At 43.9% G+C, this 23,327-nt stretch overlaps 1 protein-coding gene across 8 annotated transcripts in view; it reads left to right on the top strand.

Annotated features, from left to right (window-relative positions):
• Window positions 1–23,327, top strand: part of DTNB (dystrobrevin beta) — a 148,892-nt gene that overhangs the window by 100,517 nt on the left and 25,048 nt on the right. For 5 of the 8 annotated variants that reach the window (XM_015566381.1, XM_006767508.2, XM_015566382.1 and 2 more), the window contains exons 11-16: window positions 1,478–1,567; window positions 4,935–5,022; window positions 13,161–13,246; window positions 14,253–14,366; window positions 16,068–16,164; window positions 21,996–22,016. In XM_015566381.1, the coding sequence (XP_015421867.1) occupies window positions 1,478–1,567; window positions 4,935–5,022; window positions 13,161–13,246; window positions 14,253–14,366; window positions 16,068–16,164; window positions 21,996–22,016 (496 nt within the window). The remainder of the gene's footprint in view (window positions 1–1,477; window positions 1,568–4,934; window positions 5,023–13,160; window positions 13,247–14,252; window positions 14,367–16,067; window positions 16,165–21,995; window positions 22,017–23,327) is intronic. The other 3 variants (XM_015566384.1, XM_006767510.2, XM_015566385.1) reach the window with 3 other exon arrangements.

Genomic DNA, 23,327 nt, shown 5'->3' on the forward strand with positions numbered 1-23,327 from the left:
CTGATGAATAGCAAGAACCTAAAACCAAGATTACTTTACCCAGCAAAGCTATCATTCAGAATTGAAGGTCAGATAAAGAGCTTCACAGATAAGAAAAAGCTAAAGGAGTTCATCACCACCAAACAGTATTATATGAAATGCTGAAGGGTATTCTTTAAGAAGAGCAAGAATAAGAAAAAGGTGAAGATAAAGATTATGAGCAACAAAGTGACAATAAATACATATCTGCCAACAAGTGAATCTAAAAATCAAGTGAATAAAAAATCTGATGAAGAGAATAAACTGGTGAATATAATAGAACCAGGGGCATAGAAAGGGACGGGACTGACAATTCTTAGGGGGAAAGGGGTGTGGGGGTGCAGGAAGAGACTGGACAAAAATTGTGCACCTATGGATGAGGACAGTGGGGGGATAAGGGCAGAGGGTGGGGTGGGAACTGGGTGGAGGGGAGCTATGGGGGGAAAAATGAGGAACAAATGTAATAATCTGAACAATAAAGATTTAATAAAATAAAAAATAAAATAAAAAAAGACTGAGGAAGTTTTCAGATGGACTGAGTTATTACAACATTTTTTGTTAATTTTTCAGGTGTGATAATGGCATTGAGGTTATGTAAATTACTTCCAAGCGAAATAATAAATTGTCTGGGATTTGCTATAACCATTTCTTCCTGCAAAAAAATATTATGGGAAGAAAAAAATAGATCAAATAAATAGGAAAGGGTTGGTTTTTGTTGAAGTTTGGTGATGGGTACATGAAGTGTAGTCATTAGACTACTCTCTCTGTTTTACACATATTTTAACATTTCCATAATAAAAGTGTGGTGTTTTTTGTGTGTGTTTTTTTTTAAAAAGATAGTATGCTCAAAGACCTTGCATGTATCTATAAGATAGGGCCTCACTTAGTATGTATAGTGTTGTCTTACAATGAGATACAATTCTAACAAGTTGGCTTAAGTACCAGTTGTATGAGAGAAAACAGAATGATGCTAAAGACAGTATCCTTATAGAAATAAAAAGGTTTAACTGGTATCATTAGATAACATTGAAAACTCTTACATGCAGACAAAAGCTATCAAGGCATTAGGGGGCCACTTGGTGGTGTTAAGTAGACCCACTCTGCCTGTTTTCCTGCCAGCGGGCATTCCCCTCAAGGTGTACCCACCTGTGCCCAGCACCTGGACAAGACGGGGCCCAAGGCGCCTTGGAGATGAGACTCTCCTTGGTTTCTTTTCTCAAGGGCTGTAGTGTCCATTGGCCAAAGCTGTCTCCTGAGGGACTGCTTTTGTTCAAGGATCCGTGAGAGATACTCCCAAGTCCTAACACCATATTCCACTGTGCATTGCAACTTTTTTTATTTTCCTTATCGTGATTTATTATTTTTCTATATTTCTTTGAAATTTGCCCATTTTAATTCATGTTCATTTCTCGCTCTGTGTGTGTGTCACGCTTGCTGTCTTTGCCTCCGTTGTTCCTAGGTTACAGTACAGCCAGGACATACCCAGCCACTTGGCCGATGAGCACGCGCTGATAGCCGCCTATGTGGCCCGTCTTCAGCACTGTGCACGGTCAGTGGGAGGGCAGCAGCAGGCGGGTATCCAAGGGCTGAGCAAAGGGAGGGAGAGCTATGGGGCCTGGGGTTGTCAGCTAGAAGAAGCTCTGCATGTGGGGTTTTTCTTGAGGCGCTACCAGCTATGTTGGGCTGAGTTTAGGTAATTCCCAAAGCATTCTTGGAAAGTAGCATTCTTGAAAAGAAGGAGTCTTGCCATGCCTAGGTACCTACCTAACCATAGAGTCAGAAATTCTCCTTGAAAGAGAAACTCACTTCCTTCAGATTATATTATTCTTAAAGAGTGTATACTCAGAGATATCCAGTCCCGAAGATGTACACTCACAGAGGTATCTGATGCAACCTCTCACTGTTCATTCTTGCCTAAACAATGGAATCTTCCTGTTGATATTCAAAGCTTAGGGTTGATCAACCCACAGAGATCTCACTTTGTCTAATCTTTCATACCATCACCCTGTTACAACTTTACATGTTACATCTTCATCTCTTCCCCAAGAGCTATCATTGTTGATTATTTAAACCAGGGGTTTTCAACAGTGGTACTAGATCATTGACACCTTAGGGACTTTTTCCAAATGATAATACACCTCCTCATATCATAATAATTATTTATACTATAGTAGCCCCACTTACCCCTTTCCCTGGAAACTATGCTTGTAGTGGCCCCTTGTTAATATGGAAATGGGACTGATCCCTCCGTGGGTTGGGATGGAAAAACATTTGATAGCCACTTACTACAGCAGAGTTCACCATTTGAAAGAATTAACACCAAACATAGTGCTGTTACATTCAGGCAGACCCAGAGCTACCTGCCTGATCCATGCCCACACCCACCACCACTCTGCAAGGAGAATGTAGGAAAAGTTTACATAACCTAACTCCATTCCAGCCACTCTACATGCAGCAAAGAAGAGTCGCTGTGCCAGACAACTCGAGATGCTTATTCTGAGAGAAAATGAAACCCATAATCCATAAGCTAAACACATAAGAGAGGCTGGACCTTACCTTTTGATCTTAGCTTTGCCTATAGCATGCCATAGTTCCAGGGGAAGGTCATTTTTATTTCCCATGATAACAGAAACATGATAATGAGAAAAATAATTTAAAAGGACTCTTTTTAATATTACATTATTATGCTTTATACCATTCCTCATAGTTTTCTCCGTTTAGGCATTTACCTGTCTCTAAAGCTTTAAAGAGACTGTAGGGTTCCCCTGCTTCCCTCGTATGTGTGAGAGGCTTATCCTAGGGGAGAGAAGGAAACCCTGACCTTTGAGCATCGTATCACAGAGTCCTCTCATCCAGCAGATGACCCCTGTGCCCTCTACCCCAGCCCCAGGGTCTGTAGGAATCGAGTTGTCTCACCCATGGCAGGATAGCTCCCTGAAACCCAGTCAGGGCAGTTGTCCAGGTGATTAAAAGTTTCCGGGGTGAAAGTAGCAACAGCGTGTTGAACAGCAACTGCCACCTGATATTTTAGCCCAAGAAGTTTTATGGTGGGTTTAGCCAAAGTCCTCAAGTCTTTGGCTTAGCAATAAGGCTCCCTGCTCAAGAACTGGTCGCCGGAACTCTGGGAGCACATGAAGATTGGGTGAGTATTACATCTCGTCTTGATTTACAGTCTGAGGAACTGAGCTTCCGACTTCCACGAAGAAATAAGAAATTTCCTGGCTAATTCTGAAAATGCAAGTCAGTTCAAGCAGAAGAGTAGGGAATCTTTCTAATTTTTCTTGACCTTAAAGCCTCTCATCAACACAACGTTCTAGTTTCTGGTTGGAAAACAAAGCCAATGAAAGCAGCCATGTTGTCTGCACTTGGGGATAAATGACTAAGCGATTAGCCTTCCCTGGGAGATGGACTGGAATGGAGAAGGAGGTCTTGCACAGAGGAGCCTGTTGTGTCCTCTGCCAGACTTCGTAGGCTGCCAGTCCCTCCATAATATTATCTGCTTTGTGGTTAAATGTTCATTTCTATTGTTTTGTGGTTTTTTTTTAAAGATAAAGATAGTTCTCTTTTTTTCAGACAAACACCTTTAAGGCACAAGTATATTTCAGCCCAGACCTTGCAGCCTTGACTGTGACCTATTAAAGCTACCTGGCGGTAGCATGCTCTTATTATAAGCTCATCTTTTGAGAGGATGATTACATGTGCTGGAAACTGACATTTGCACACCTAAAATTATAAAGTGTTCGGAAGTGTCATAGGCAGAAGACTTTAAAGCACATTTTTAAAATATTCATCCTAGAGGAAAGACTAAACTTAAAGAATTAGCCACAGAGATAGAAATATCGAAAGGTGGAAAAAAAAAATCCAGGAAAAATACAGCTGATAGTGTACATGAAAAGGCCAAATGGATCCTTGTTAATTTAATTTCACCCTTCCCAGATGCCCCTCAGTAACTATAGCAAGATTTGATGAGTATTAAACTCATGTCTTTACATTTTTTCATATTACTTGTCATCTTGCTTAATTCCAATCAAGGGTTTTCAGAACTCCAAGAACCTAGGACCAAAGTAAAAGCAAGCCACAACAGCCATCTCTGGTCAGTCATCATCATCTCCGTTATCTTAAAGGTTCTGCCAGACTTAAAGAGAATTCTATAGCCACAGTCCTCATTAATCTAGGAGTGCCTGATAGGAACAAAGGACAGCTGATGTAACATACTGAGTAATGGAGGCAGTTATTTCATGTAAAGTTCATTGCATCACATAGAGCTGGCATACTACACAAGAACGCTTTTTTTCATCCAGGTGTGGCATTACCTGATATCCCACCTACGTGGGTCTTTAAATTTTCAGAGTGCTGGAACTCTTGTTAAAGGGTAATGGCACTAAATTACTTCACTCTAAGATGGGGCTATATTTGTAGAACAAGCATGGTAAAAAGAAGAGAGAGAGGCATTGAAAGAAAATGTTTGCTACCATGTGATCACCAAATTTACTGTAAACTGGACCTGACCCAGCCTGGATGCCTCAGCCAATATTAGTTTGAATTTTTCTCAGCCCTGTTTTTTCATGATGCTTGGTCTTTTTGAATTCAAGACCTATGTCCAAAAGTCATGAGTTTTTAAAAACATTTGATTAGAAATCGCTCTCTCGGGCTTTGGAAATGCCCGGTCTTTTCTCAGTCCTTCTGGTGGTGTAAGAGGGTTGGGATGTGCTGCTGATGAGAAATGACACGCGTGGCCTTATTTCTCTAAGTCCCCTTTGTGTCAGAAGACCAATGGTATCTGTGGCCCAGGCCTCTGTTTCTTTTGTTACCATTCGTTTTTTTTTTTACAAGTTTATTTCCCATCTGTCTTTCTAAGAGGAGCAAGAGTAGGGGATGTTTACTAGACACTTGCTGAATGTTTGTCTCCTTGGCAGCGTCCTGGACAGTCCCAGCCGACTGGATGAGGAGCACCGGCTTATCGCTCGCTATGCTGCCCGGCTGGCTGCAGAGGCAGGGAACGTGGTGAGTAATCGGAGTATTCCCATCGATGGCAGAAGTTAGCATGACTTTAATATACAAGTGGTGGGGGAACAGTACACATGAAACTCAGGGACAGGAGAGGAATGGGTTTAGAGAGGGGATTACAGTGGCTTTAATTTTATCTATAATATTCCATTTCTTTAAAAAATGAATTGAGAACAGAAAAAGTGTCCATTTGGTTCTTAAGAAGATCAATAAATTTAATAAATCCCTAGAAATCCTGATCAAGAAAAAAAGAAAGAAAACACAAATTACCAATATCACAAATGTAAAAGAGACATCACAACAGATCCGACAGCCATAATAAGGATGCTAAAGGAATATTCTGAGCAATCTTTTGCCAATGAATTTGATAGCCTAGGTGAAATACACAAATCCTTGAAAGATAAACCAATAAAACTGACGGAAAAATAAATAGAAAATCTAAATAGTCTTAAACCTGTTAAAGAAATTGTATTGATAACTGACTTCACACAAGGAAAACTTCAAGCTCTGATGGCTTAACTGTTAAATATTACCATATTCTTAAAGAAGAAAGTCTAGAAATCTGACATAAAGCTGGCATACTATACAAGAACCCTATTTTCTAGTAGAAAATAGAGGAAGAAGGAACACTTCCAAGTCATTTCATCAGGCCCCTATAAACTGATGCCACAAGAATACAAGGCAATCAAATGCAAAGAAAATTGATCACAAATTCCCCTATGAACATGGATGAAAAAAAACCTTAACAAAATATTAGCAAGTTGAATCCAGCAATATGCAAACACGATAATACTCCATGATCAAGTGAGGTTTGTTTTAGAAATACAAATATATTAATACACAAAATCAACCATATTAGCAGTTTAAAGAAGGAAATTATAAGATCATTTCAATAGATGCAGAAAAAGCATGTGACAAAATATAATAACCATTTATGATAGTAAAACTTCTCAATACACAAGGAGTAGAAGAAACTTTCTCAATCTGGTAAAGAATACCTACAAAAAACATATAACTAATATTATACAAAGATTAAATTTTGGAATACTTGCCCTACCTAATATTCAGAACAAGACAAAGATGTCCCCTTTCACCACCCCTATTCAAAGTTGTACCAGAGGTCCTAGCCAGTGCAACATCACAAGAAGAAAGGGGCAGAAATATCGGAAAGGAAGAAGTAAAACTGTTACTATTTGCAGATGACATGACTATATAGAAAGTTCTAAGGAATCTACAAAAACACTACTAGAACAAATCTGTGACTTAATAGCAATGTTGCAAGATATACAAAGTCAATATAAAAATTTTGATTATTTCTCTCTACCTGCAGTGAACATTTAGACAATTAAATTTAGGAAAAATATCATTTACTGTAACATTAAAAAACATCAAATACAAGCAGGGAGTGAGATGAAAGGAGGGATGATATGAAGCCAAAATGACAGGCCGTGTAAACATTGTCCACGGAAAGGAAATGTAATGTGTGCCCACGGGGTGTTTCCACATGAGTAAAGGCCCTGAGGTTGGAGACTTCACGGAGAGCAATACTGGAGTGACATTAGTCTGGGCAGGCAGGCCAGATCTCTCAGGACCGTATTCTGCAAACACAGTATATTAATTACAGAAATGTGTACCAATTTATATTTACATTTCATAGGAAGGTAGAATTATGAAAGCTACCAGTAGAGAGTCTTGCTTTGTTTCTCCCTCTCAAAAAGTAACTTATTCCTTTGGGTTTGTTTAGAATTCAAAATCTTTTCTTTGAAAATCTGATATTAGGTCATGCCTCCTCAGACTGTAACATTACAGCTCTAAAGGTTAGTGAAATAGAACAGAATAGGGAAAAAACATCTGGGGAAAAAGCACAGTTCCATTTCATCAGTTAAACCTCATGCATACCCTCAGTCAGTCACAACTGTTCAAGCTATTTTAGCAATTAAAATGTATACGTAAAATCAATTGAATTTGTTGAGTGGGACAGCGTTGTGGTTGAATTTTTAAAATTAAGTATACTTCATGCCGTTATATAGTCTGGTTGACTTTACAATAGTATTTTTTTTTAATGCTGTAAATTAAAGCTCCGAAGCCATTTGACCCTCAAAAGGAGATTGCAGTTCTCCTGCACGGCAAACAAGATAAGTCTGTTTACACCTGATAGTTTCTGATACCAATTCTTATTCGTGTGAAAATGAGAATTGTTAGAATGGGCTTGAGACTAAATACCGATATGGTCCCTTTCATCTTCAGTTTATTTTTCAAAGTGTAGCTGTCTTATAAATATTGGACTCTCTGCAAGGATTCTTCTTGACTAGACTTCTGTTAAACAGACTTCTAATCTGCTAATCTCTCCCTGATACAGGTGCTTTGCATAAAGTGGGTGTAGCGCTCAGAAGAATTTATTTACAGCCTGCCAGATAGTCTTTGTATTGACTTCCCCCCACCCCCCCAAAACCTTCTTCCACAAAGAAAGACCATTAAATCATGTTAGCAGTCGGCATTACACCCTGGGGAGTGCCTCAGCATCGAGCCCTCATGTCTCCCCGGGTGGCACACCTGGCCACTGACACCTCTTCACACTCACCCTGGAATAAAGAAATTCTAGCTGCCTCAGACGAGCCAGGAGAACTGATTTGTTTTTCTGAAGTGTCTAAATGCCTTTAAAAAACAAAACTACAGTGTGTGGTAAATCATAATAATAACTGCAAATTCTTAAAGTTTTATCACAAATGTCACCAGCATTAGATATAATGAGATGTTTGGGGTTTGCTTTTAAAGTCGTTTTTCTTTATGAAAAAAGGAAAAACTCATAAAGGAAAAGTTGGGAGAAAGGTAAAAGGAAGGGGAAATAGTGTGGTTTCATTCCACCGAACTTGGGCACCGTTTTGAGAAGCTTTTTTTCAGGAGCCCCATCCTGGCCCTCACAGCCTCCTCATGTGTCAGCACGCGCCATGCCAGAGGTCTCCCGGTGGCTTCTTAGAGTTAAAGATCCATGGTATCCAACTGGTGTTTTGCACACATTTAATGACTCATAATGACCCATAAAATAATAATTGTCAAACCTGGCTACATATTATAATCGTGTAAAGCGTTTAAAAAATATATAGATCCTTGACTTTGCCACAGACCTACTGAACCAGAATCTCTGGGTTTGGGGGATCTCTTGATTTTTATGTTTAAAAAAAAAAAATTCCATCTTCTTATTCACAGCTAGCTTTGTAACCACTACCCTAAAAAGCATTATTGGGTTTTTGAGAGACAAGAGAGAGATTAATAATCCACATCCCTGCAGTTAGTCTAAGTGGGGTTGGGGCGACGGCAGGACTTCCCCTGGGATACACGGAAGTCCAGTTAATCTCCGGCACACCTCTTTGGAACTCACCCAGTCTATTTTTAGGAGCTGCGGGCATGCATGTTACCAGATTGCGGTTTGCTGGCTGTCGGCTCTCCTTGGTTGTATAACATTTGTCCAGTTTTCCTCACCGGGGTCTTGTTTCTTATCCTGTATCTTCCAGAGGTATCTCCATCTCATTAAAGATGATGGAGCTCTGTGAGATGACCTAAACCCAAGAGAATGCTAACGTAACAGAGGAAGCGATCCTCTTCGCTGTCTTTTTGTAAATATTCCCACTTTACAGGCAGGAAAATAAAGGTATAGTAAAACAGAATAACTCGAGGTTTGCCTGGCAATTAAGTAGCAAAGCCTAGGATTCCTGACTAGTGTGCCTACTTCCATTCTTACCCACGTCAGTCACTTCTCCACTTGGTAGCCAGAGCAGTGTTGTTTGTAATAAACTTTTATGATAGAACAGTTTTAAATTTACAGAAAAATTATGAAGCTAGTACTGAGAGTTTTCATATCGCCTATACTCAGTTTCCCCCATTAGTAACACCTTCCATTCGTATGGAATGCTGGTTGTAACACTGAGCCGGTAGTGACACATTATTATTAACTAAAGGCCATACTTTATTTAGGTCGTGTGAGTTTTTTACCTAATGCCTTTTTCTGTTCCGGGATCTCATCCAGGACACCGCTTTGTGTTTAGTTGTCATGCCTCCTTGGGTTCCTCTGGGCTGCGACAGTTTCTCTGGCTGCCCTTGTGTTGTGATGACCTTGACGGTTTTGAGGAGTTCTAGTCAAGTATTGTAGAAGGTCCCTTCGTTGGGATTAGCCTGAAGTCTTTCTCCTGATTAGACTGGGACTGTAGGTTTTGAGGAAGAAGGCAAGTGCCCTTTTCTAACATCAGATCAAGGGTTCGTAGGATTAAAATTATTTGTCACTGTCGCTGTTGACCTGGCTCACCTAGCTGGGAAGTGTTCGTCAGTGTTTTCCAACACAAAGTTTCTCTTTCCCCCCTTTCCACCTGTCCTCTCTGAAAGGAAGTCACTATGGACAGGCCACACAGGCGTTAGGCTCACCTCCTTGAGCGTGGAGTGTGTTCATGCATTATTTGGAATTGATATATTTTTCTGTTGAGAATCCTATGGTGGATTCAGAAAACCACGCGGGAGCAGCAGCAAGCCTCCGCCTTTGCCCTTTCTGCCCAGCTGGCTCGTCCCCCTGACCTTCCCCTGGTCCCCCTGACCTTCCCCTGGTCCCTCTAACCTTCCCCTGGTCCCCCTGACCTTCCCCTGGCCCCCCTGACCTTCCCCTGGTCCCCCTGACTTTCCCCTGGTCCCCCTGACCTTCCCCTGGTCCCTCTAACCTTCCCCTGGTTCGATTCCCCATCTCACTGAGTCTGAGAGCAGTTTCACAGCCACCTCATTTCAAAAGAGTCTGTCTCAGTTCACTGTCTCATTACTCTGTGTTTCTTTATCGCGTTTACCACAACGGGTCATACATATTTGGTTTGTTTCTTTTTTTATCCCCTAATGCATCCCTGGTTTTTAGAACAGTATCTAGCACATAGTGAATGCTCAGGATATATTTGTTGAATAAAAGAATGAAGTATTTAATATTTGAAGGAAGTCATCTTTTTTTAAAAATATATTTTATTGATTTTTTACAGAGAGGCAGGGAGAAAGATAGAGAGCTAGAAACATCGATGAGAGAGAAACATCGATCAGCTGCCTCAGGTACATGCCCTTGACCGGAATCGAACCTGGGACCCTTGAGTCCGCAGGCCGACGCTCTATCCACTGAGCCAAACCGGTTTCGGCAGAAATCATCTTTAGATCTCTTCTTGCCAAAGTAGTCTGTGTCTTTATGATCTAATAATTCCTTTTCTGGCTTTTTCTCTTCACTGTCCTGGAGGCATTTTAGGAAAAAGGATAACCTGGCTTTTAAAATTTTTTTATTTTATTTTAAAAAATATTTTTATTGTTGATATTATTACAGATATCTCCCATTTCCCCTCCCCTTTTATTTTTTAAAGGAGCAGCATGGTGTTTAAGATAGTAAATAAATAAAATTCTAAGTTTATCTGTTATTTAATGCACTTGACTGTGTATAAAATCTGACCGGGTAAAATAAGCCAGCAGTGGACACTCACCACCAAAGCTCTCCCTGATGTGTCTCCATGCACGTCGCCCCAGGTGGGACCGCTGCCTTCCTCCAGCCCCCTGCCCCCAGCCCCTTCTGTCTTTGTATTTGAGTAACACTTGGTGCCAAAGATTCCTGCCTGTTAGGAGTCACTATTGATGGTAACGCTTGATTTCTGTATTAACCTCTTCAGACACTCAAAACTGAAAAGATCCTTCAGAAGTTTCCAGTGAAATACTGTGGGGTTTTTGTATGTTTTTTTCCCCATCAGATGAAGCAAATTCCTTTCAGAGATCATTCCTCATCCATCATTCTCCCTGGCCCCACTCTAATAAGGAGCCATTAGTTGTAACTCCAGTTTTCAGAAATTGTAAACCTGTTATTCATAGCAGGTTCGGTCTCAGGCAAGCCCTTTTTCCCAGGTTCAACTGAGGCTCTCACAAGACTCTTCATAAAATATAGAGAATTTGCTGAATTGGCTGCTGGTTCACTCTTCTCTGGAGGAAGAAAAATCACCTTGTTTTTCTCTAAGAAGAAAAATATTTGGTAGTTTGGTTAAAAAGCCTCCCACTCAGGTTTGCTATGCTGCTTGGCCCTGTTTATTTAGGAAGTACCACATGAAAAGATTTACTTATTGTACTCACTGTATCTTCAAGCTTTAGAGAGGAAACCAGGTTTCTGCTTCATCGTAGGTCATGTTTGGGCAGAACTTAAGAATGTGCAGAGTGGAGCATAGCCATCGAAGTGCCTTCATGAGAGCTTTCCTTCTGGTTAATCAATAAAAGGGAAGCATCACCTATTCATCTGTTTTCCTAGTTTGTGTTGATGCGCTTCCATATTCTTAAAGGGGGTCACAGGGCTAGGAACATCGGTGGACTTGGCAAATCAAAACCACAATGATTTCTCGAAAGATAATATGTAAGTGGCCAATAAAACGTAAAAGTACGCTCAACACATTAGTCATTAGGAAGGTGTAAGTTGAATCCACAATGAGAGAGCATTCGTACCCACTAGGATGACTGTGATCAAAGAGAAGGGCAAGCCCTGCTGGTTTGGCTCAGTGGGTAGGGCATCGGCCTGCGGACTGAAGGGTCCCAGGTTTGATTCCAGCCAAGGGCACATGCCCAGGTTACGTGCTCGATCCTCAGGAGGGGGCATGCAGGAGGCAGCTGATCCATGATGCTCTCTCATCATTGATGTTTCTGTCTCTCCCTCCCTTTCTCTGAAATCAATAAAAATAAATATTTTTTAAAAAGGCAATAACAAGTGTTGACAAGGACATGGGGAAAAATGGAATCCTGTTATGTTGATAGTGGGAATGTAAAATAGTGCAGCCACTTAGGAAACCAGTTTGGCAATTTTTCAGATGGCGTTTACTGTGTGACCCAGCAATTCCATTCCTAGAAATATACCCAAGAGAAATGAAAATGTATCTCTACACAAAAACTTGTCCACAAATGATCATAGCAGCATTATTCAAATTAGCCAAAAAAAAAAATGGGAACAGCCCAAATATCCATCAACTGTGGAGTAAACAAGATGTGTTATATCCACACAATAGAATATTATTCGGCTGTGAAAACAAGAATGAAATACCCATACATGCTACAACGTAGATGAACCTTGAAAATATTTTGCTAAGTGAAAGAAGCCAGACATAAAAGACCACATATTATATAATTCCATTTGTATGACATATTCAGAATAGGCTCGTCTACGGAGACAGAAGCTAGATTATTAGTTGTCAGGGTGGGGGAGGGGGCAAAGGGGAGGGGCTGCTAATGAGTATGGGGTTTCCTTGTGGGGCGATGAAAATATTCTGGAATTAGTGATGATGGTTAAATAATCTCATACATATACTTGAAACCACTGAATTGCACACGTTCAAAGGGTAGCTTTTATGGCATGTAAATTATATATCGATTTTTTTAAACCCACAGTTAGATACTTCACACCCTCCAGGATGATTAAGACCGAAAAGACAATGACAGGTGTTGACAAGATGTTGAGAATCGAACCCTGATTCATTGTTGGTGGGCTTGTAAAATGGTGTAGCCACTTGGGAAAACAATTTGACATTTCCTCCAAATGTTAAATATAGAGTTAAACCATGTAACTCAGGAGTTCCACTTTTAGGTGCTGGCCCAAGAGAAATGAAAACATACATCAACACAAAGCCACTTCATTTCATAGCCCAAAGCTGAATCGGTGAAATACTACTCAGCAATAAAAAGGTTAGGGAACTCCTGATTCATGGAACAACGTGAATGGAACTCAGAAACATCATGCTAAGTGGGAGCTAGAAGCCGCCGCCGACATGGTCTACGATTCCATGTGTATGAAGGTTCTAGGAAAAGCAAAGCTAGATGGCAGACCGATGGGAATGAATGGCAGGTGACCACCAACAAGGGAATTTTTTTTGTGGTGATGGAAAATGTCCCAAAACTGGACTATGGTGATTGGTTCCACACCTATTTAAGTTTACTAAGACTCATTGAATTCGTTGTACACTTTAAATGGGTGGACTCTATGGTAGGTAATTTTTAACTCAAAAACCTGTTTTTTAAAAAAATCAACAGTCTGTCTAGGCCTCTGGATATATTTGAATCAGAAAAAAACACACACACCAACAGACCTTCCTTTCTCCTCACTGTAGACCCGTCCTCCCACCGACTTGAGCTTTAACTTGGATGCCAACAAGCAACAAAGACAGCTTATTGCAGAACTGGAAAACAAGAACAGGTAAGAAAGCAGGGGCTGAGCCCGTTGCTGAAGTCCAAGATGGTCACGGGAGTATCTGATTCTCATTTTCCTTGCAGACTAGATGGCTTTGGACCACAACGGAAGTCCCCACCTCGGGGACTATAGGCCAGCCCACGTCCAGTAAATTCCCTGGACACTACCTTGCGTATCTGCATGGTGTCCCTTGTGCTGGTCCAAAAGCCTGCTCACCTACCCTCGGAGATTCTTCCCAGTGCCTTCTCCATTCATAGCTGAGTCCCTGGGGCTCATGGTTTCTTTCTTCACTCCCAGCAGCCTTGTGCTCGACCCAGTCATCTTGTTTTGGCTGATTAGCTGCATGTGACCGTCTGGTCTTTTAAAGGCTTGGAGACTGGACAACACGCCATTATTCACTGAAAGGTAGAAACTAGGCCCAAGAGATTGGATGTAACATAACGCATCGGTAGAAGCAGCTGTCCATCTCTTGGGGGTCAGAGGAGGACTTGGGGGAGTTAGCACAGTCCGCTTGTCCTTTCCCTAGAGCAGTGGTTGGCAAACTCATTAGTCAACAGAGCCAAATATCAACAGTACTTCTTCAAAATAGCCTCGCCCAGGCCGAAAACCAACTTCTGCGCATGGGCCACGAAGTTTCAATCGCACTATACGTGCGCCTGCACATGGTACTTGTGGAAGAGCCACACTCAAGGGGCCAAAAAGTCGCATGTGGCTCGCGAGCCACAGTTTGCCGACCACGGCCCTAGAGAGGGGCAGAATATTGTGGTTGTCATTTTCCTTCTGTGGGGAGTTCTTCAAGCTCTTGAGTATTTTTATGGCTTTTTCTACCACAAAGGATTGTTTCCTTAAGTGTCAAGTGCCACAGAATTAGGAGGGTGACGTTTCACATCCTGGTCATTTGGAAGCGATCAGAGTGAGACTGGTGGAGGCTGCACTACTGGAGTGAAGCCTGTCCGCAGGAGAGGGGGCTGTGAAGGCCTGTGTGGCATCTCCCTCTCTGCACCCCCTCTAGAGAGATCCTGCAGGAGATCCAGCGTCTCCGCCTAGAGCACGAGCAGGCCTCCCAGCCCACCCCTGAGAAGGCCCAGCAGAACCCCACGCTGCTGGCAGAGCTGCGGCTGCTGCGGTAAGTGGGGATGCCGCGTCGGTGACAGTCTGCCTGGGTGAGAGTTTATGTCCCAGGGAACCACATTAGTGAGGTAGAGCCCGTTTATCAGAACAGTTAGTCACGTTAGAGCAGACACCGCGGAGTCCACTCTTTCTGTGGCTGCTTCCGACGCTTGGACATGAAGGAGTGAATAACATTCGCAAGGGGGTGGGATGGCTGTGAGTCCTAAATGTATGGGGTCTGTTTAGGGGAAAGTAAACCACCTGGAGGTCCAGACCTAAGAGGGAATAGGAGGTGGGGTGCTAGCGATAGGATTGAAGGTGGGGTCTGGGGCTGTGCTCTCCGTAAACGACAGTGACACACATGTGTAATTAACACTTTTCTAACAGCCACAGTGAGAAACTCAAAGGAACTAGATGTCATTCATTGTAATACTGGCTTTTACTTGACCTGATATAGCCCAAATATTATCATTTCCACATGTAATCGACGCTGAAAAAATAGTAATGAAATATTTTACTTTCTTTTGTCCACACTAAAAATTTGAATCGTGTGTGTGTGTGTGTGTGTGTGTCACTTTCAGAGCATCTCAGTGCAGACTAGCCATGTTTCAAGTGCTGAGTAGGCACGTGTGGCTCCTGGGTGCCATATTAGAGAGCCAAGGTCTAGATTGTGCAGGGCAAGAGTCAGTGATGCTAGAAATTCTATTGAGGTGATGGCATTGGATGATGAAATGAATACAGCTTTCCTTTGAGCAGGATTGCAAGCTTCAATAAACACTTTCACAGTCATTATCTTAATTGTTCCTCAAAATATTAATGTTACTGATTATCAGTCCCATTTTACAGAACAGAAAATGGAGGCTCAGACAGGTTAAGTGGCGTGATCAAGGCTGCATATTTAGTAAGTGATGGGCCTCAGTCCTGCACTGCTTTTTCCTCACCATAGTAGATGAAATCAGGATTAATCAGGCTAAGAGACGTGTGTGTGTGTGACGTAAGGAGCACTTGGAGAAAGTGGGAGAAGTCAGAATAGAAAGATGGACACAAAAATTTCCAGAAAAGAATTATCTGAATTGGGTGACTTAATAGAATATAGTATATAAATAGGAAAGTATGAAAGAGGGCGGAGTTTTTCAGCTATGACAACTGGAATGGAAAAGTGAGAGACGAGGAAGTTGGGAAAGAGAACCATTGGAGGAGGAAAATCTTAAGTTTCATTTTGGACATATTGAGCTGGAGTTGACGTGAAGCTGTCCTCAGGGAGCAGAGTTCTGTTAGACACAGTCCTCCTGAGTCCGTCACGCTTCTAGCACCTGCTGTCTGGTGCTGGCAGCCCCGACTACTAAACCCCATCTTCCCTGCGCAGTGTTTACACCTTTTCTCCACTATTCATTTAAACTTGGACCGGTTCTCTGTATTTCTCTGAAGGAGGTATTTGACTTCCTGATGAAGAATTTTTTCAATTACTTTAATAATTATACTTTTCCTCTACTTGGCCATGTATACTTTCCAGAGCACGTTTACCTGCTATTCTCACAGTGGTAAAGCGGGCTAAATAGATACGTAATTCCTTTATACCTAAGGCATCAGAGGTTAAATGACTTGATCAGCATCTCAGACACTCGTAAGTAGCAGAACCGGGTCCAAAAGCGATGCTACCTGGCCTTCGGCCCTTTTTCCTGAGTTTCGTTTCTGATGGGCCGTTCCTCTTGGCCAGGCAAAGGAAAGACGAGCTGGAGCAGCGGATGTCGGCTCTGCAGGAGAGCAGGCGGGAGCTGATGGTTCAGCTGGAGGGGCTCATGAAGCTACTGAAGGTAAGAGCCTGCTCTCAGGCTCCTCCCCGCCCCCCCGCCTTGTCCACCTCCCACCACAGTGCAGCTCGGCCTCCCCTGTGATGTCGAACAGGAGGAGGCGAGAGGCTTACATGCTGCGGCCTAGTCCCAGTTCCCAGGTTAACCTCCATAGCGGCCGTCGAATTCCGTGTAACGGTCACCGACATCAGCGTAAAGCCCGGCTGTGAAAGAAAAAGTTAGTGACCGGGGCCAGGGCAATGTTCTGGAATAGTTGCTCTTATGAATGTTTACAGATGGCAGATTGGCTATGGAGAAGTGAATATTCCCCAGCTGTTTGAAGTTTCTTTTAAGACAAATATTCAGATATTCCTCCTACAAATAGTAGGTGTCCCTTGTTAGTGAGTGTTGCAGAAGCACACCAATCTCATCGAACCAACTCTAATCACTATATTGGGAGGAATAAAGTAGCTTGTTAGCTCTAGGTTTGGTGCCTTGGGCTTGAATAAGTCTGGGATAATTCAGGTCTCACTATCTATTTTTGTTGAAGACTACATTACAACCCCCACACCCCAGAGCAGAGCAAGGCACCTTGGCATGGGAGTGCCCTCACCCGGGCAGTGTTACTGGCACTGAGAGAAGTGTTTGCCCAGCTGTGCAACAGCAGTGCCAGGCACATTTGTTCACGCTGCTCACTCCCAAGGTCTGTGCCCTGAAACTGCTGTGTTTTGTGACAGACAAAGTCAGCAGCCCGAGTGGAAATAGAAAAATGTGGAGGACCTCAAAGCAGGCTGAGCGGTGGATTTAATCCTGTGATAAGGGGAGTCTCTGAAGGTTTTGAAAAAATAGGAAACGATGCAGACGGGTGAGAAAGGGGAGAAACTAAAGGACAACAGGAGACTCGAGACCACCCAGGTCCGAAGTGACCAGGGTCCCGACCAGGTGGCAGCCCTGGGAAATCACCTGGGAACATGCCAGCTGTTCGTCAGCTCCTCCGTTCTAAGCCCGTCCCTTGAGATGAAGCTGGTGGTGTTAGCAACTCGGATAGATGCGTTTGGCTTGCTCAGGATAGTCACTTCTTTTAGTCTTGAGTTCCATTTGCTTCTCGCTTTGATCCTGGATGTTGGGGTTGTTTTTGCCTAGACGTGTTTCTACATTATCCCTGTTGACAGGGTTTCTCCTGCGAAATGTTTGAAGTCTAAATGGGTCACGTTTCAAGAAAACCTTATGCATAGAACCTGGCCCAGATCCCTGCAATAATTGTCAGGTATGCAGCTAAGCAACCCGTCAGCCACGCAGCACAGCAGAGATGTTGGCCTGTGGAACATCTGTGCCCTTGGGGGCTTTGGGAGCCCTGCCACTGGGAGGTTAGTCCACCAGCAGGTCAGGAGATAACAACGGCGCCTCTCCCCCTCACTCCTGCCCTGTGTCAAACCTCCCTTCCAGAAAGATGCTCTCAGACGCCGCCCAGGCAGATGGGAAGGTACCCCAGGCTGATCTTTTTTAAAAGGTGAAAGGGTTACACCAGCGAAGGGAAGTCACGATGAATTTCCTCCAAGTACCACTGTGCGTTTTCCCGTCAGCTGGTTGCCCTCCGGGTTTCTCACTGAGGGCTCCCGACACGGAGCCCCGCATGCATTGCTGTGACCTTGTGTCCAGCTCTGAGGCTTGTAGTCTGGGATAAGCAGAAGGAGCTGACGCCTGGCACTCTGACCCTGCACTTCTCGCTGTTGGCCGACAGTCACAATTCCAGTAGAATCAGCGGGACCCTGCCGCCCATTGCTGCGTAGGGTCCCCTGTCAGGTTCTTAAACACCCTATCGTTCACCCACCTGTTAGGCTGAGCCGTTCAGATGGAGGGGGAGTTGCAGACACACCAGGGGTGTTGTCTTTGTGTCCACTGATGAGAATTCACAGTTGAAGTCTCATTTCTTTCGTGTCCAGCTTCCGAGAAGGACTGCAGTCTTCATTTGCATAGGAATCACCGGCTTCTATTAAAATTTCAAACATGTTTTCCTACCATTAAAAAGTACATATTCACCAATGCGTACTAGAAATGCCCTTTGCCATTCTAATTTTAATTTCAAAGGACCGTCCAGCTTCTGTTGATGTCCAGTCTGCTGGCATTTAATTCTCTCCTAAAACAGCTGTAAGCAGTTAGTCAGATGGACAGTCAGCCCCCTGCTCCGGGACGCTCATCAGTTAAAACCCACCTCGCAAGCTCCCACCCCACAGGGAGTTCTTCCTCCCCTTTCCTGAAATATTATGTACTTGGAGAGAAGCATGCATATGAAGCATCACCCCTGTAAATGAATTCATTTAACAAAAATCTTAAATCTTTTTTGGGGGGCGGGGAACAAGGCTGGGTAAAAATTAATCATACATTTATTTAATTAAAAAAAGTACTGAAATCCTTAGTGTCGTATTTGGGTGTTTGGCGTTAATGGTGAATAAGACTCAATTCCTGTCACCGAGGAGTATCAGGGACCTTATTGTTTTGGTATTTTAATGACATAATGTGGAGGACACTCAGGTACCCATGTTTCAGACTGTATCTTTCCCAAAAAAAAATTTATTTAAGCAGCCCCCTACCTCAATTAATGAGTATATCGGTAACCTCTGTCTCAAACTTCTGTAATCTAGAAATGGTTATGTGTTGATGTTTCCATTTCTAAATCACGTTCCCAATAATTTTCTACCTCATTTTCCATTATTGCTTTTGAAACAGATGTACCAGATGAATTCTGCAGTTTTGAATTTGGAAGTGAGGTTTTGAATATAAATTTTTCTTTTTCTTTTTAAATAATTTTTATTTCTTGAAGTATTACAAAGAGTATTACATATGTTTCCTTCCACTCCCCCTGACACTCCCTTGGCCCCCCTACTGGTCCCATTATCTGTCCCAACCTCACTGGAGCCGTCCCAACCTCACTGGGGCTGTTTCGTCCTTACCAGGGCCGTCTTGACCTCACCGGGGCCGTCCCGACCTCACTGGGGCTGTCCCAACCTCACTGGGGCCGTCCCGACCTCCTCGGGGCTATCTCTACCTCACCGGGCCATTTCAGCCTCACTGGGGCCATCCTGACCTCACCGGGGCCGTCCCGACCTTGCCGGTGCCGTACATTGCAGGGTCATTTCGGCCTCACTGGGGCCGTCCCAGCCTCACCAGGGTCGTTTTGGCGAATATAAATTTTTCTATAGATGACTACAATGGCTGTGGCGTTTCACTGGCCACCCAGCCAGACTCTCCCTGTGTGAGAGTCTCACATGTCTTAGGTGACACAACAGCTCTAGGTGTCCGCTTTATAACGAAGGTGTTATTGCCCCTTTAAATCAAGTTGGCTTCTCTGCCTTGTCATCAGCCAGTGTTTACTGACACTAACTGACCCATCGATAACAGAAATGTTCTAAGACCTTCTATCTGGCCTGTTTTCTGTGTTGACAGAGCCTTCAGGGCGTTATCTGAATGACTTTTGTGAGTTTAAATCATGCAACACTGTCCTGAGTAACACTTTGCCAAAGTCCACCCTCTCCCGACCCCAGTGCTCACGGGCGGCCTCTCAGTCCTGAACACACCGCCCTGTCCGCCTCCCCATCCTCGCCTGACAGATTTTCATGGTCTCATGTCTTTGGACAAACTACACGCCACGGTCACCACGTGTGCACAGGAAGCATTGCTTTGTGAGACGTCCCTGTTCGGCTGAACCAAAGCAACGTTTGCCCCAGCCCCAAACCGGGAGAAACACTGGGAAGAGGGAGTGTCTTAGGAACAGTTCTAAGAAAGTACATGCTGGTCTTTTGCCCTCAGGTGCAATGTCAGCCTCTAAGGCAGCGGTTCTCAACCTGTGGGTCGCGACCCCTTTGGCGGTCGAACAACCCTTTCACAGGGGTCGCCTAAGACCATCCTGCATATCAGATATTTACATGACGATTCATAACAGTAGCAACATGACAGTTATGAAGTAGCAACGAAAATAATTTTATGGTTGGGTCACAACATTGCCCCATCCCTCCCTCACCATCTCAATTTCCATTTCAACACTTAATGCCCGCAAAACTCTACATTTTAAAATTGTTTTCTAACTCTCCTTGCCTTATCGCCCCCCCGCCCCGCCTGCCCTGGGAAGCCTGGCTAGGAAGGGAGAGGGTTTCCTACCTGCAAAACTGGAACCCCTCCCAATTAGAGCCATGACTGCCAGACGCAAAAGCTTCAAGACCCAGCCTCTCAGGCTGACTCGGCTCCTGTGAGTGTAGGTTTGGCCGGCATCTCGCAGCTGGCTTTGATTATGAGACCATCTTCCTGGGCTGAGTTGGAAATTTTTTGGTGCCCGTTTAATTTCTAGTCCACGTTTTTCCCTTGCAGGAATAAAATTATTTTCACCAAATTTTTACTTACTCTCTCCCTTTTGTAATTTCTTGGCTTTACTGAAGCCCTTCTTGCCATTGCACCCAGATCTGCACACTGAGAAGCCCTCATCCTTCCCTAAGACCGTATGTTCCGTCAAGTCTGCTTGGCCCGACCGGTGTGGCTCAGTGGTTGAGTGACAACCTATAAACCAGGAGGTCATGGTTCAATCCCTGGTCGGAGCACATGCCCGGTTGTGGGCTCAGTCCCCAGTAGGAGGCATGCAAGAGGCAGCCAATCAATGACTCTCATCATTGATGTTTTATATCTCTCTTCCTTCCTCTCTGAAATCAATAAAAAATATATTTTTTTAAAAAAGACTGCCTGGATGGATCCAATTTAAATAGAACCAGGGCAACAGCTTGTAGATGTGTACACCTGGGCCAAAGAGCAGAGGATCCCTGACCACAGTTACCCACGACGAGGCACAGAAAGGAAGCAAAGACATCCATTAAAAGACGGAGTCGCTGAGGAACAGTGGGCTGAGGAGAGAGGAAGGTGGAAATGCGTATCTCTCTTCCCTGTGCGTCTTCCTATAGCGCCTGCTGGTGCGTTCTGACAGGGTAGTTAACAGGTGTCTGCTCTGCGCACCATTGCTGCAAGGCTGTAAAAGACAGACAGAGACCATCTCGTGACTCCAGAGCCTGATGCGTAAGAAGTACTAAGTGAATCCTCATGGAGCTAATGAGACAGTGAGGTCTCTCAGGGCCCTACAGCAGTTCCCAGTGTCCTACAGGGATGGGGGTGCACATGCATCTTTGAAAAACCCCAAAGCAGCCCAAAAGCACGTGGAGGGGAGGGGAGGGGACTACGTTGGAGATGAATCCGTGGACATGTGGATCGCTAGCTGAGGAAGTTCTTAGAGCCGTGGTTCTCAAACTAGCAGTCATCGAATCAGTGTGCTCATTAAACACACTGTCGTGCCCCACACCCAAGACTTTTGATCCAGTTTGTCTGGGGCGGGGCCCAAAATCTGCATCTCGGACAGGTTTTCAGGTGCTGCTGCTGCTGGTCCGTATCTCACACTTCGAGTACCGCCACCGGGATAACTGTGCCTCAACACCTATGAATACTCTGAGGGGTGAAACTGATGATGGGGCTGTCCAGTCATGGTTGAGCTGCTGCTTTCGGTTTACCCTAAACAGTTAAATGTTGGGCAAGTCAAGCGCCCTGAGTCTTTTTGATGCGTACAGTGAAGAATTGGACTAGATGGTTTCTGAGGTTCTTTCTTTGCGACTCTAGAAGTTCCCATTTAATGAGCCGGGTGGGGCAGGGGCCAGCCCTTGGCCCTGTCAGCTGATGATGTGCTGTGGTGGTCAGGGCTCTGATCTCCGAACCCATTGGCCTGGCCTAATGGGACCTGTCCTGTCATTTCTTCCAAATGTTTGTGGTGATGGGCATTAATCTCTCTCCTTTTCCTCTACCTTTTTTGTTGTTTTCACCGCCTCTAGGAGGAAGAGCAAAAGCAGGCAGTAAGTGAACTTCAGAATGCCCCGTCTGGTTCGTGCTCCTTTTGCATGTTCTCCTCCACCTCATGTAACTGGCGTAGACTTCCCCTCTCCTCCCTGCACAAGGTCTTACGATGTGTAGAACCATCGCGTTCTCTCCTCGGTGTTGTACAGTGGCCTGATAGTCCCCGTTGTGTTTTCCCAGTAGAGCATGTTTTGTTTGAAACGAGAGCTTGTTGAGCAGTTTTTCAGAGTACACATCTGCGTGTTTGAGTCTGCATGACCATCCAGGCCACCGTTGCATTTTCCTGCTCTTGCTTTTTCTGCTGCTTCCTGTCTGGAGTGACTTTAATTGCTTGAAACAACTCGTGGAGTGGGGGGGTGACCTCAGGTCCAAGCACTGTGTGCATGGAAATGAGTTCTGGTGATAACTTCAGATGTGCTTTAGTCTCGCACAGGCTTCTGGGCACTGCCGCTGCAGTCGCCTCTTAACCAAGTCACCCATGACAACGAAGGGGCTGATGACGCTGTGAGTTCCTGTTCGGAGCCCACTCCAGAGGGAGCTCTGGTTTCTCAGCTGGCGGCCGGGGCATGGTGTTCAGGGGAGGTTTATGTCTGTTTTTATTTATCCTGATAGCCACGAACCCACACAAGAAAATCAATTGAGAGCCTGTTCGCAATAGTAGCCCCATATGTTTATGTAACATAGTAAGGTTTTCAAAGCATCTATCTTTTACATAAGCTAAAGCTGATTTTTAATCTACCTCCAGGCTTTTTTTAAAAGAGAGAATTGTGAAAAGTTTAATTCAGAAATTTTAATTATTTTTTCAAAAAACAGATCTATCCATGTTTCAGATTAAGAATGGAAATACAAAACATCATGATTTTTATTTTTTATAGTTAGGAGAGCAGCGGACATACAGAATAAAGAGGAGAGGAAAGGAAGGAAAAGATAAGAAAGGCGTGACAGAGAGACAGACTGTCAGAAAGAGGGCAGAACAGGAAAGGACCCAGAAATCTCAGTGGCTTTAATGTGAAGTTGTAGTGGGTTTGTTTTTCTTCATTGACACCGTTTCTTGCTGATCTATGGCACTTCCATGTAAATAGATACATTGACATGGGCAAGGCAGGAGAAGACCAGGAAGGTAGGTCAAGTGCAGCAGTTTAATGCATCTCCTGGGAGTGACACACATCATTTCCGCTCCATTTCATTGGCCAGAGCAAATCACATGACCTCCAGTTTGCTTAGCAGAAGCAGAGAAGCGGGTCTGTCCTTCCTGCTCCCTCTCCACTCCCTCCCTGACAGTCTCATCCCCTGGCTGTCTATCGACTGTA

This window comes from Myotis davidii, unplaced genomic scaffold (genome assembly GCF_000327345.1).
Source record: "Myotis davidii unplaced genomic scaffold, ASM32734v1 scaffold238, whole genome shotgun sequence".
Classification (NCBI taxonomy): Eukaryota; Metazoa; Chordata; class Mammalia; order Chiroptera; family Vespertilionidae; genus Myotis; species Myotis davidii.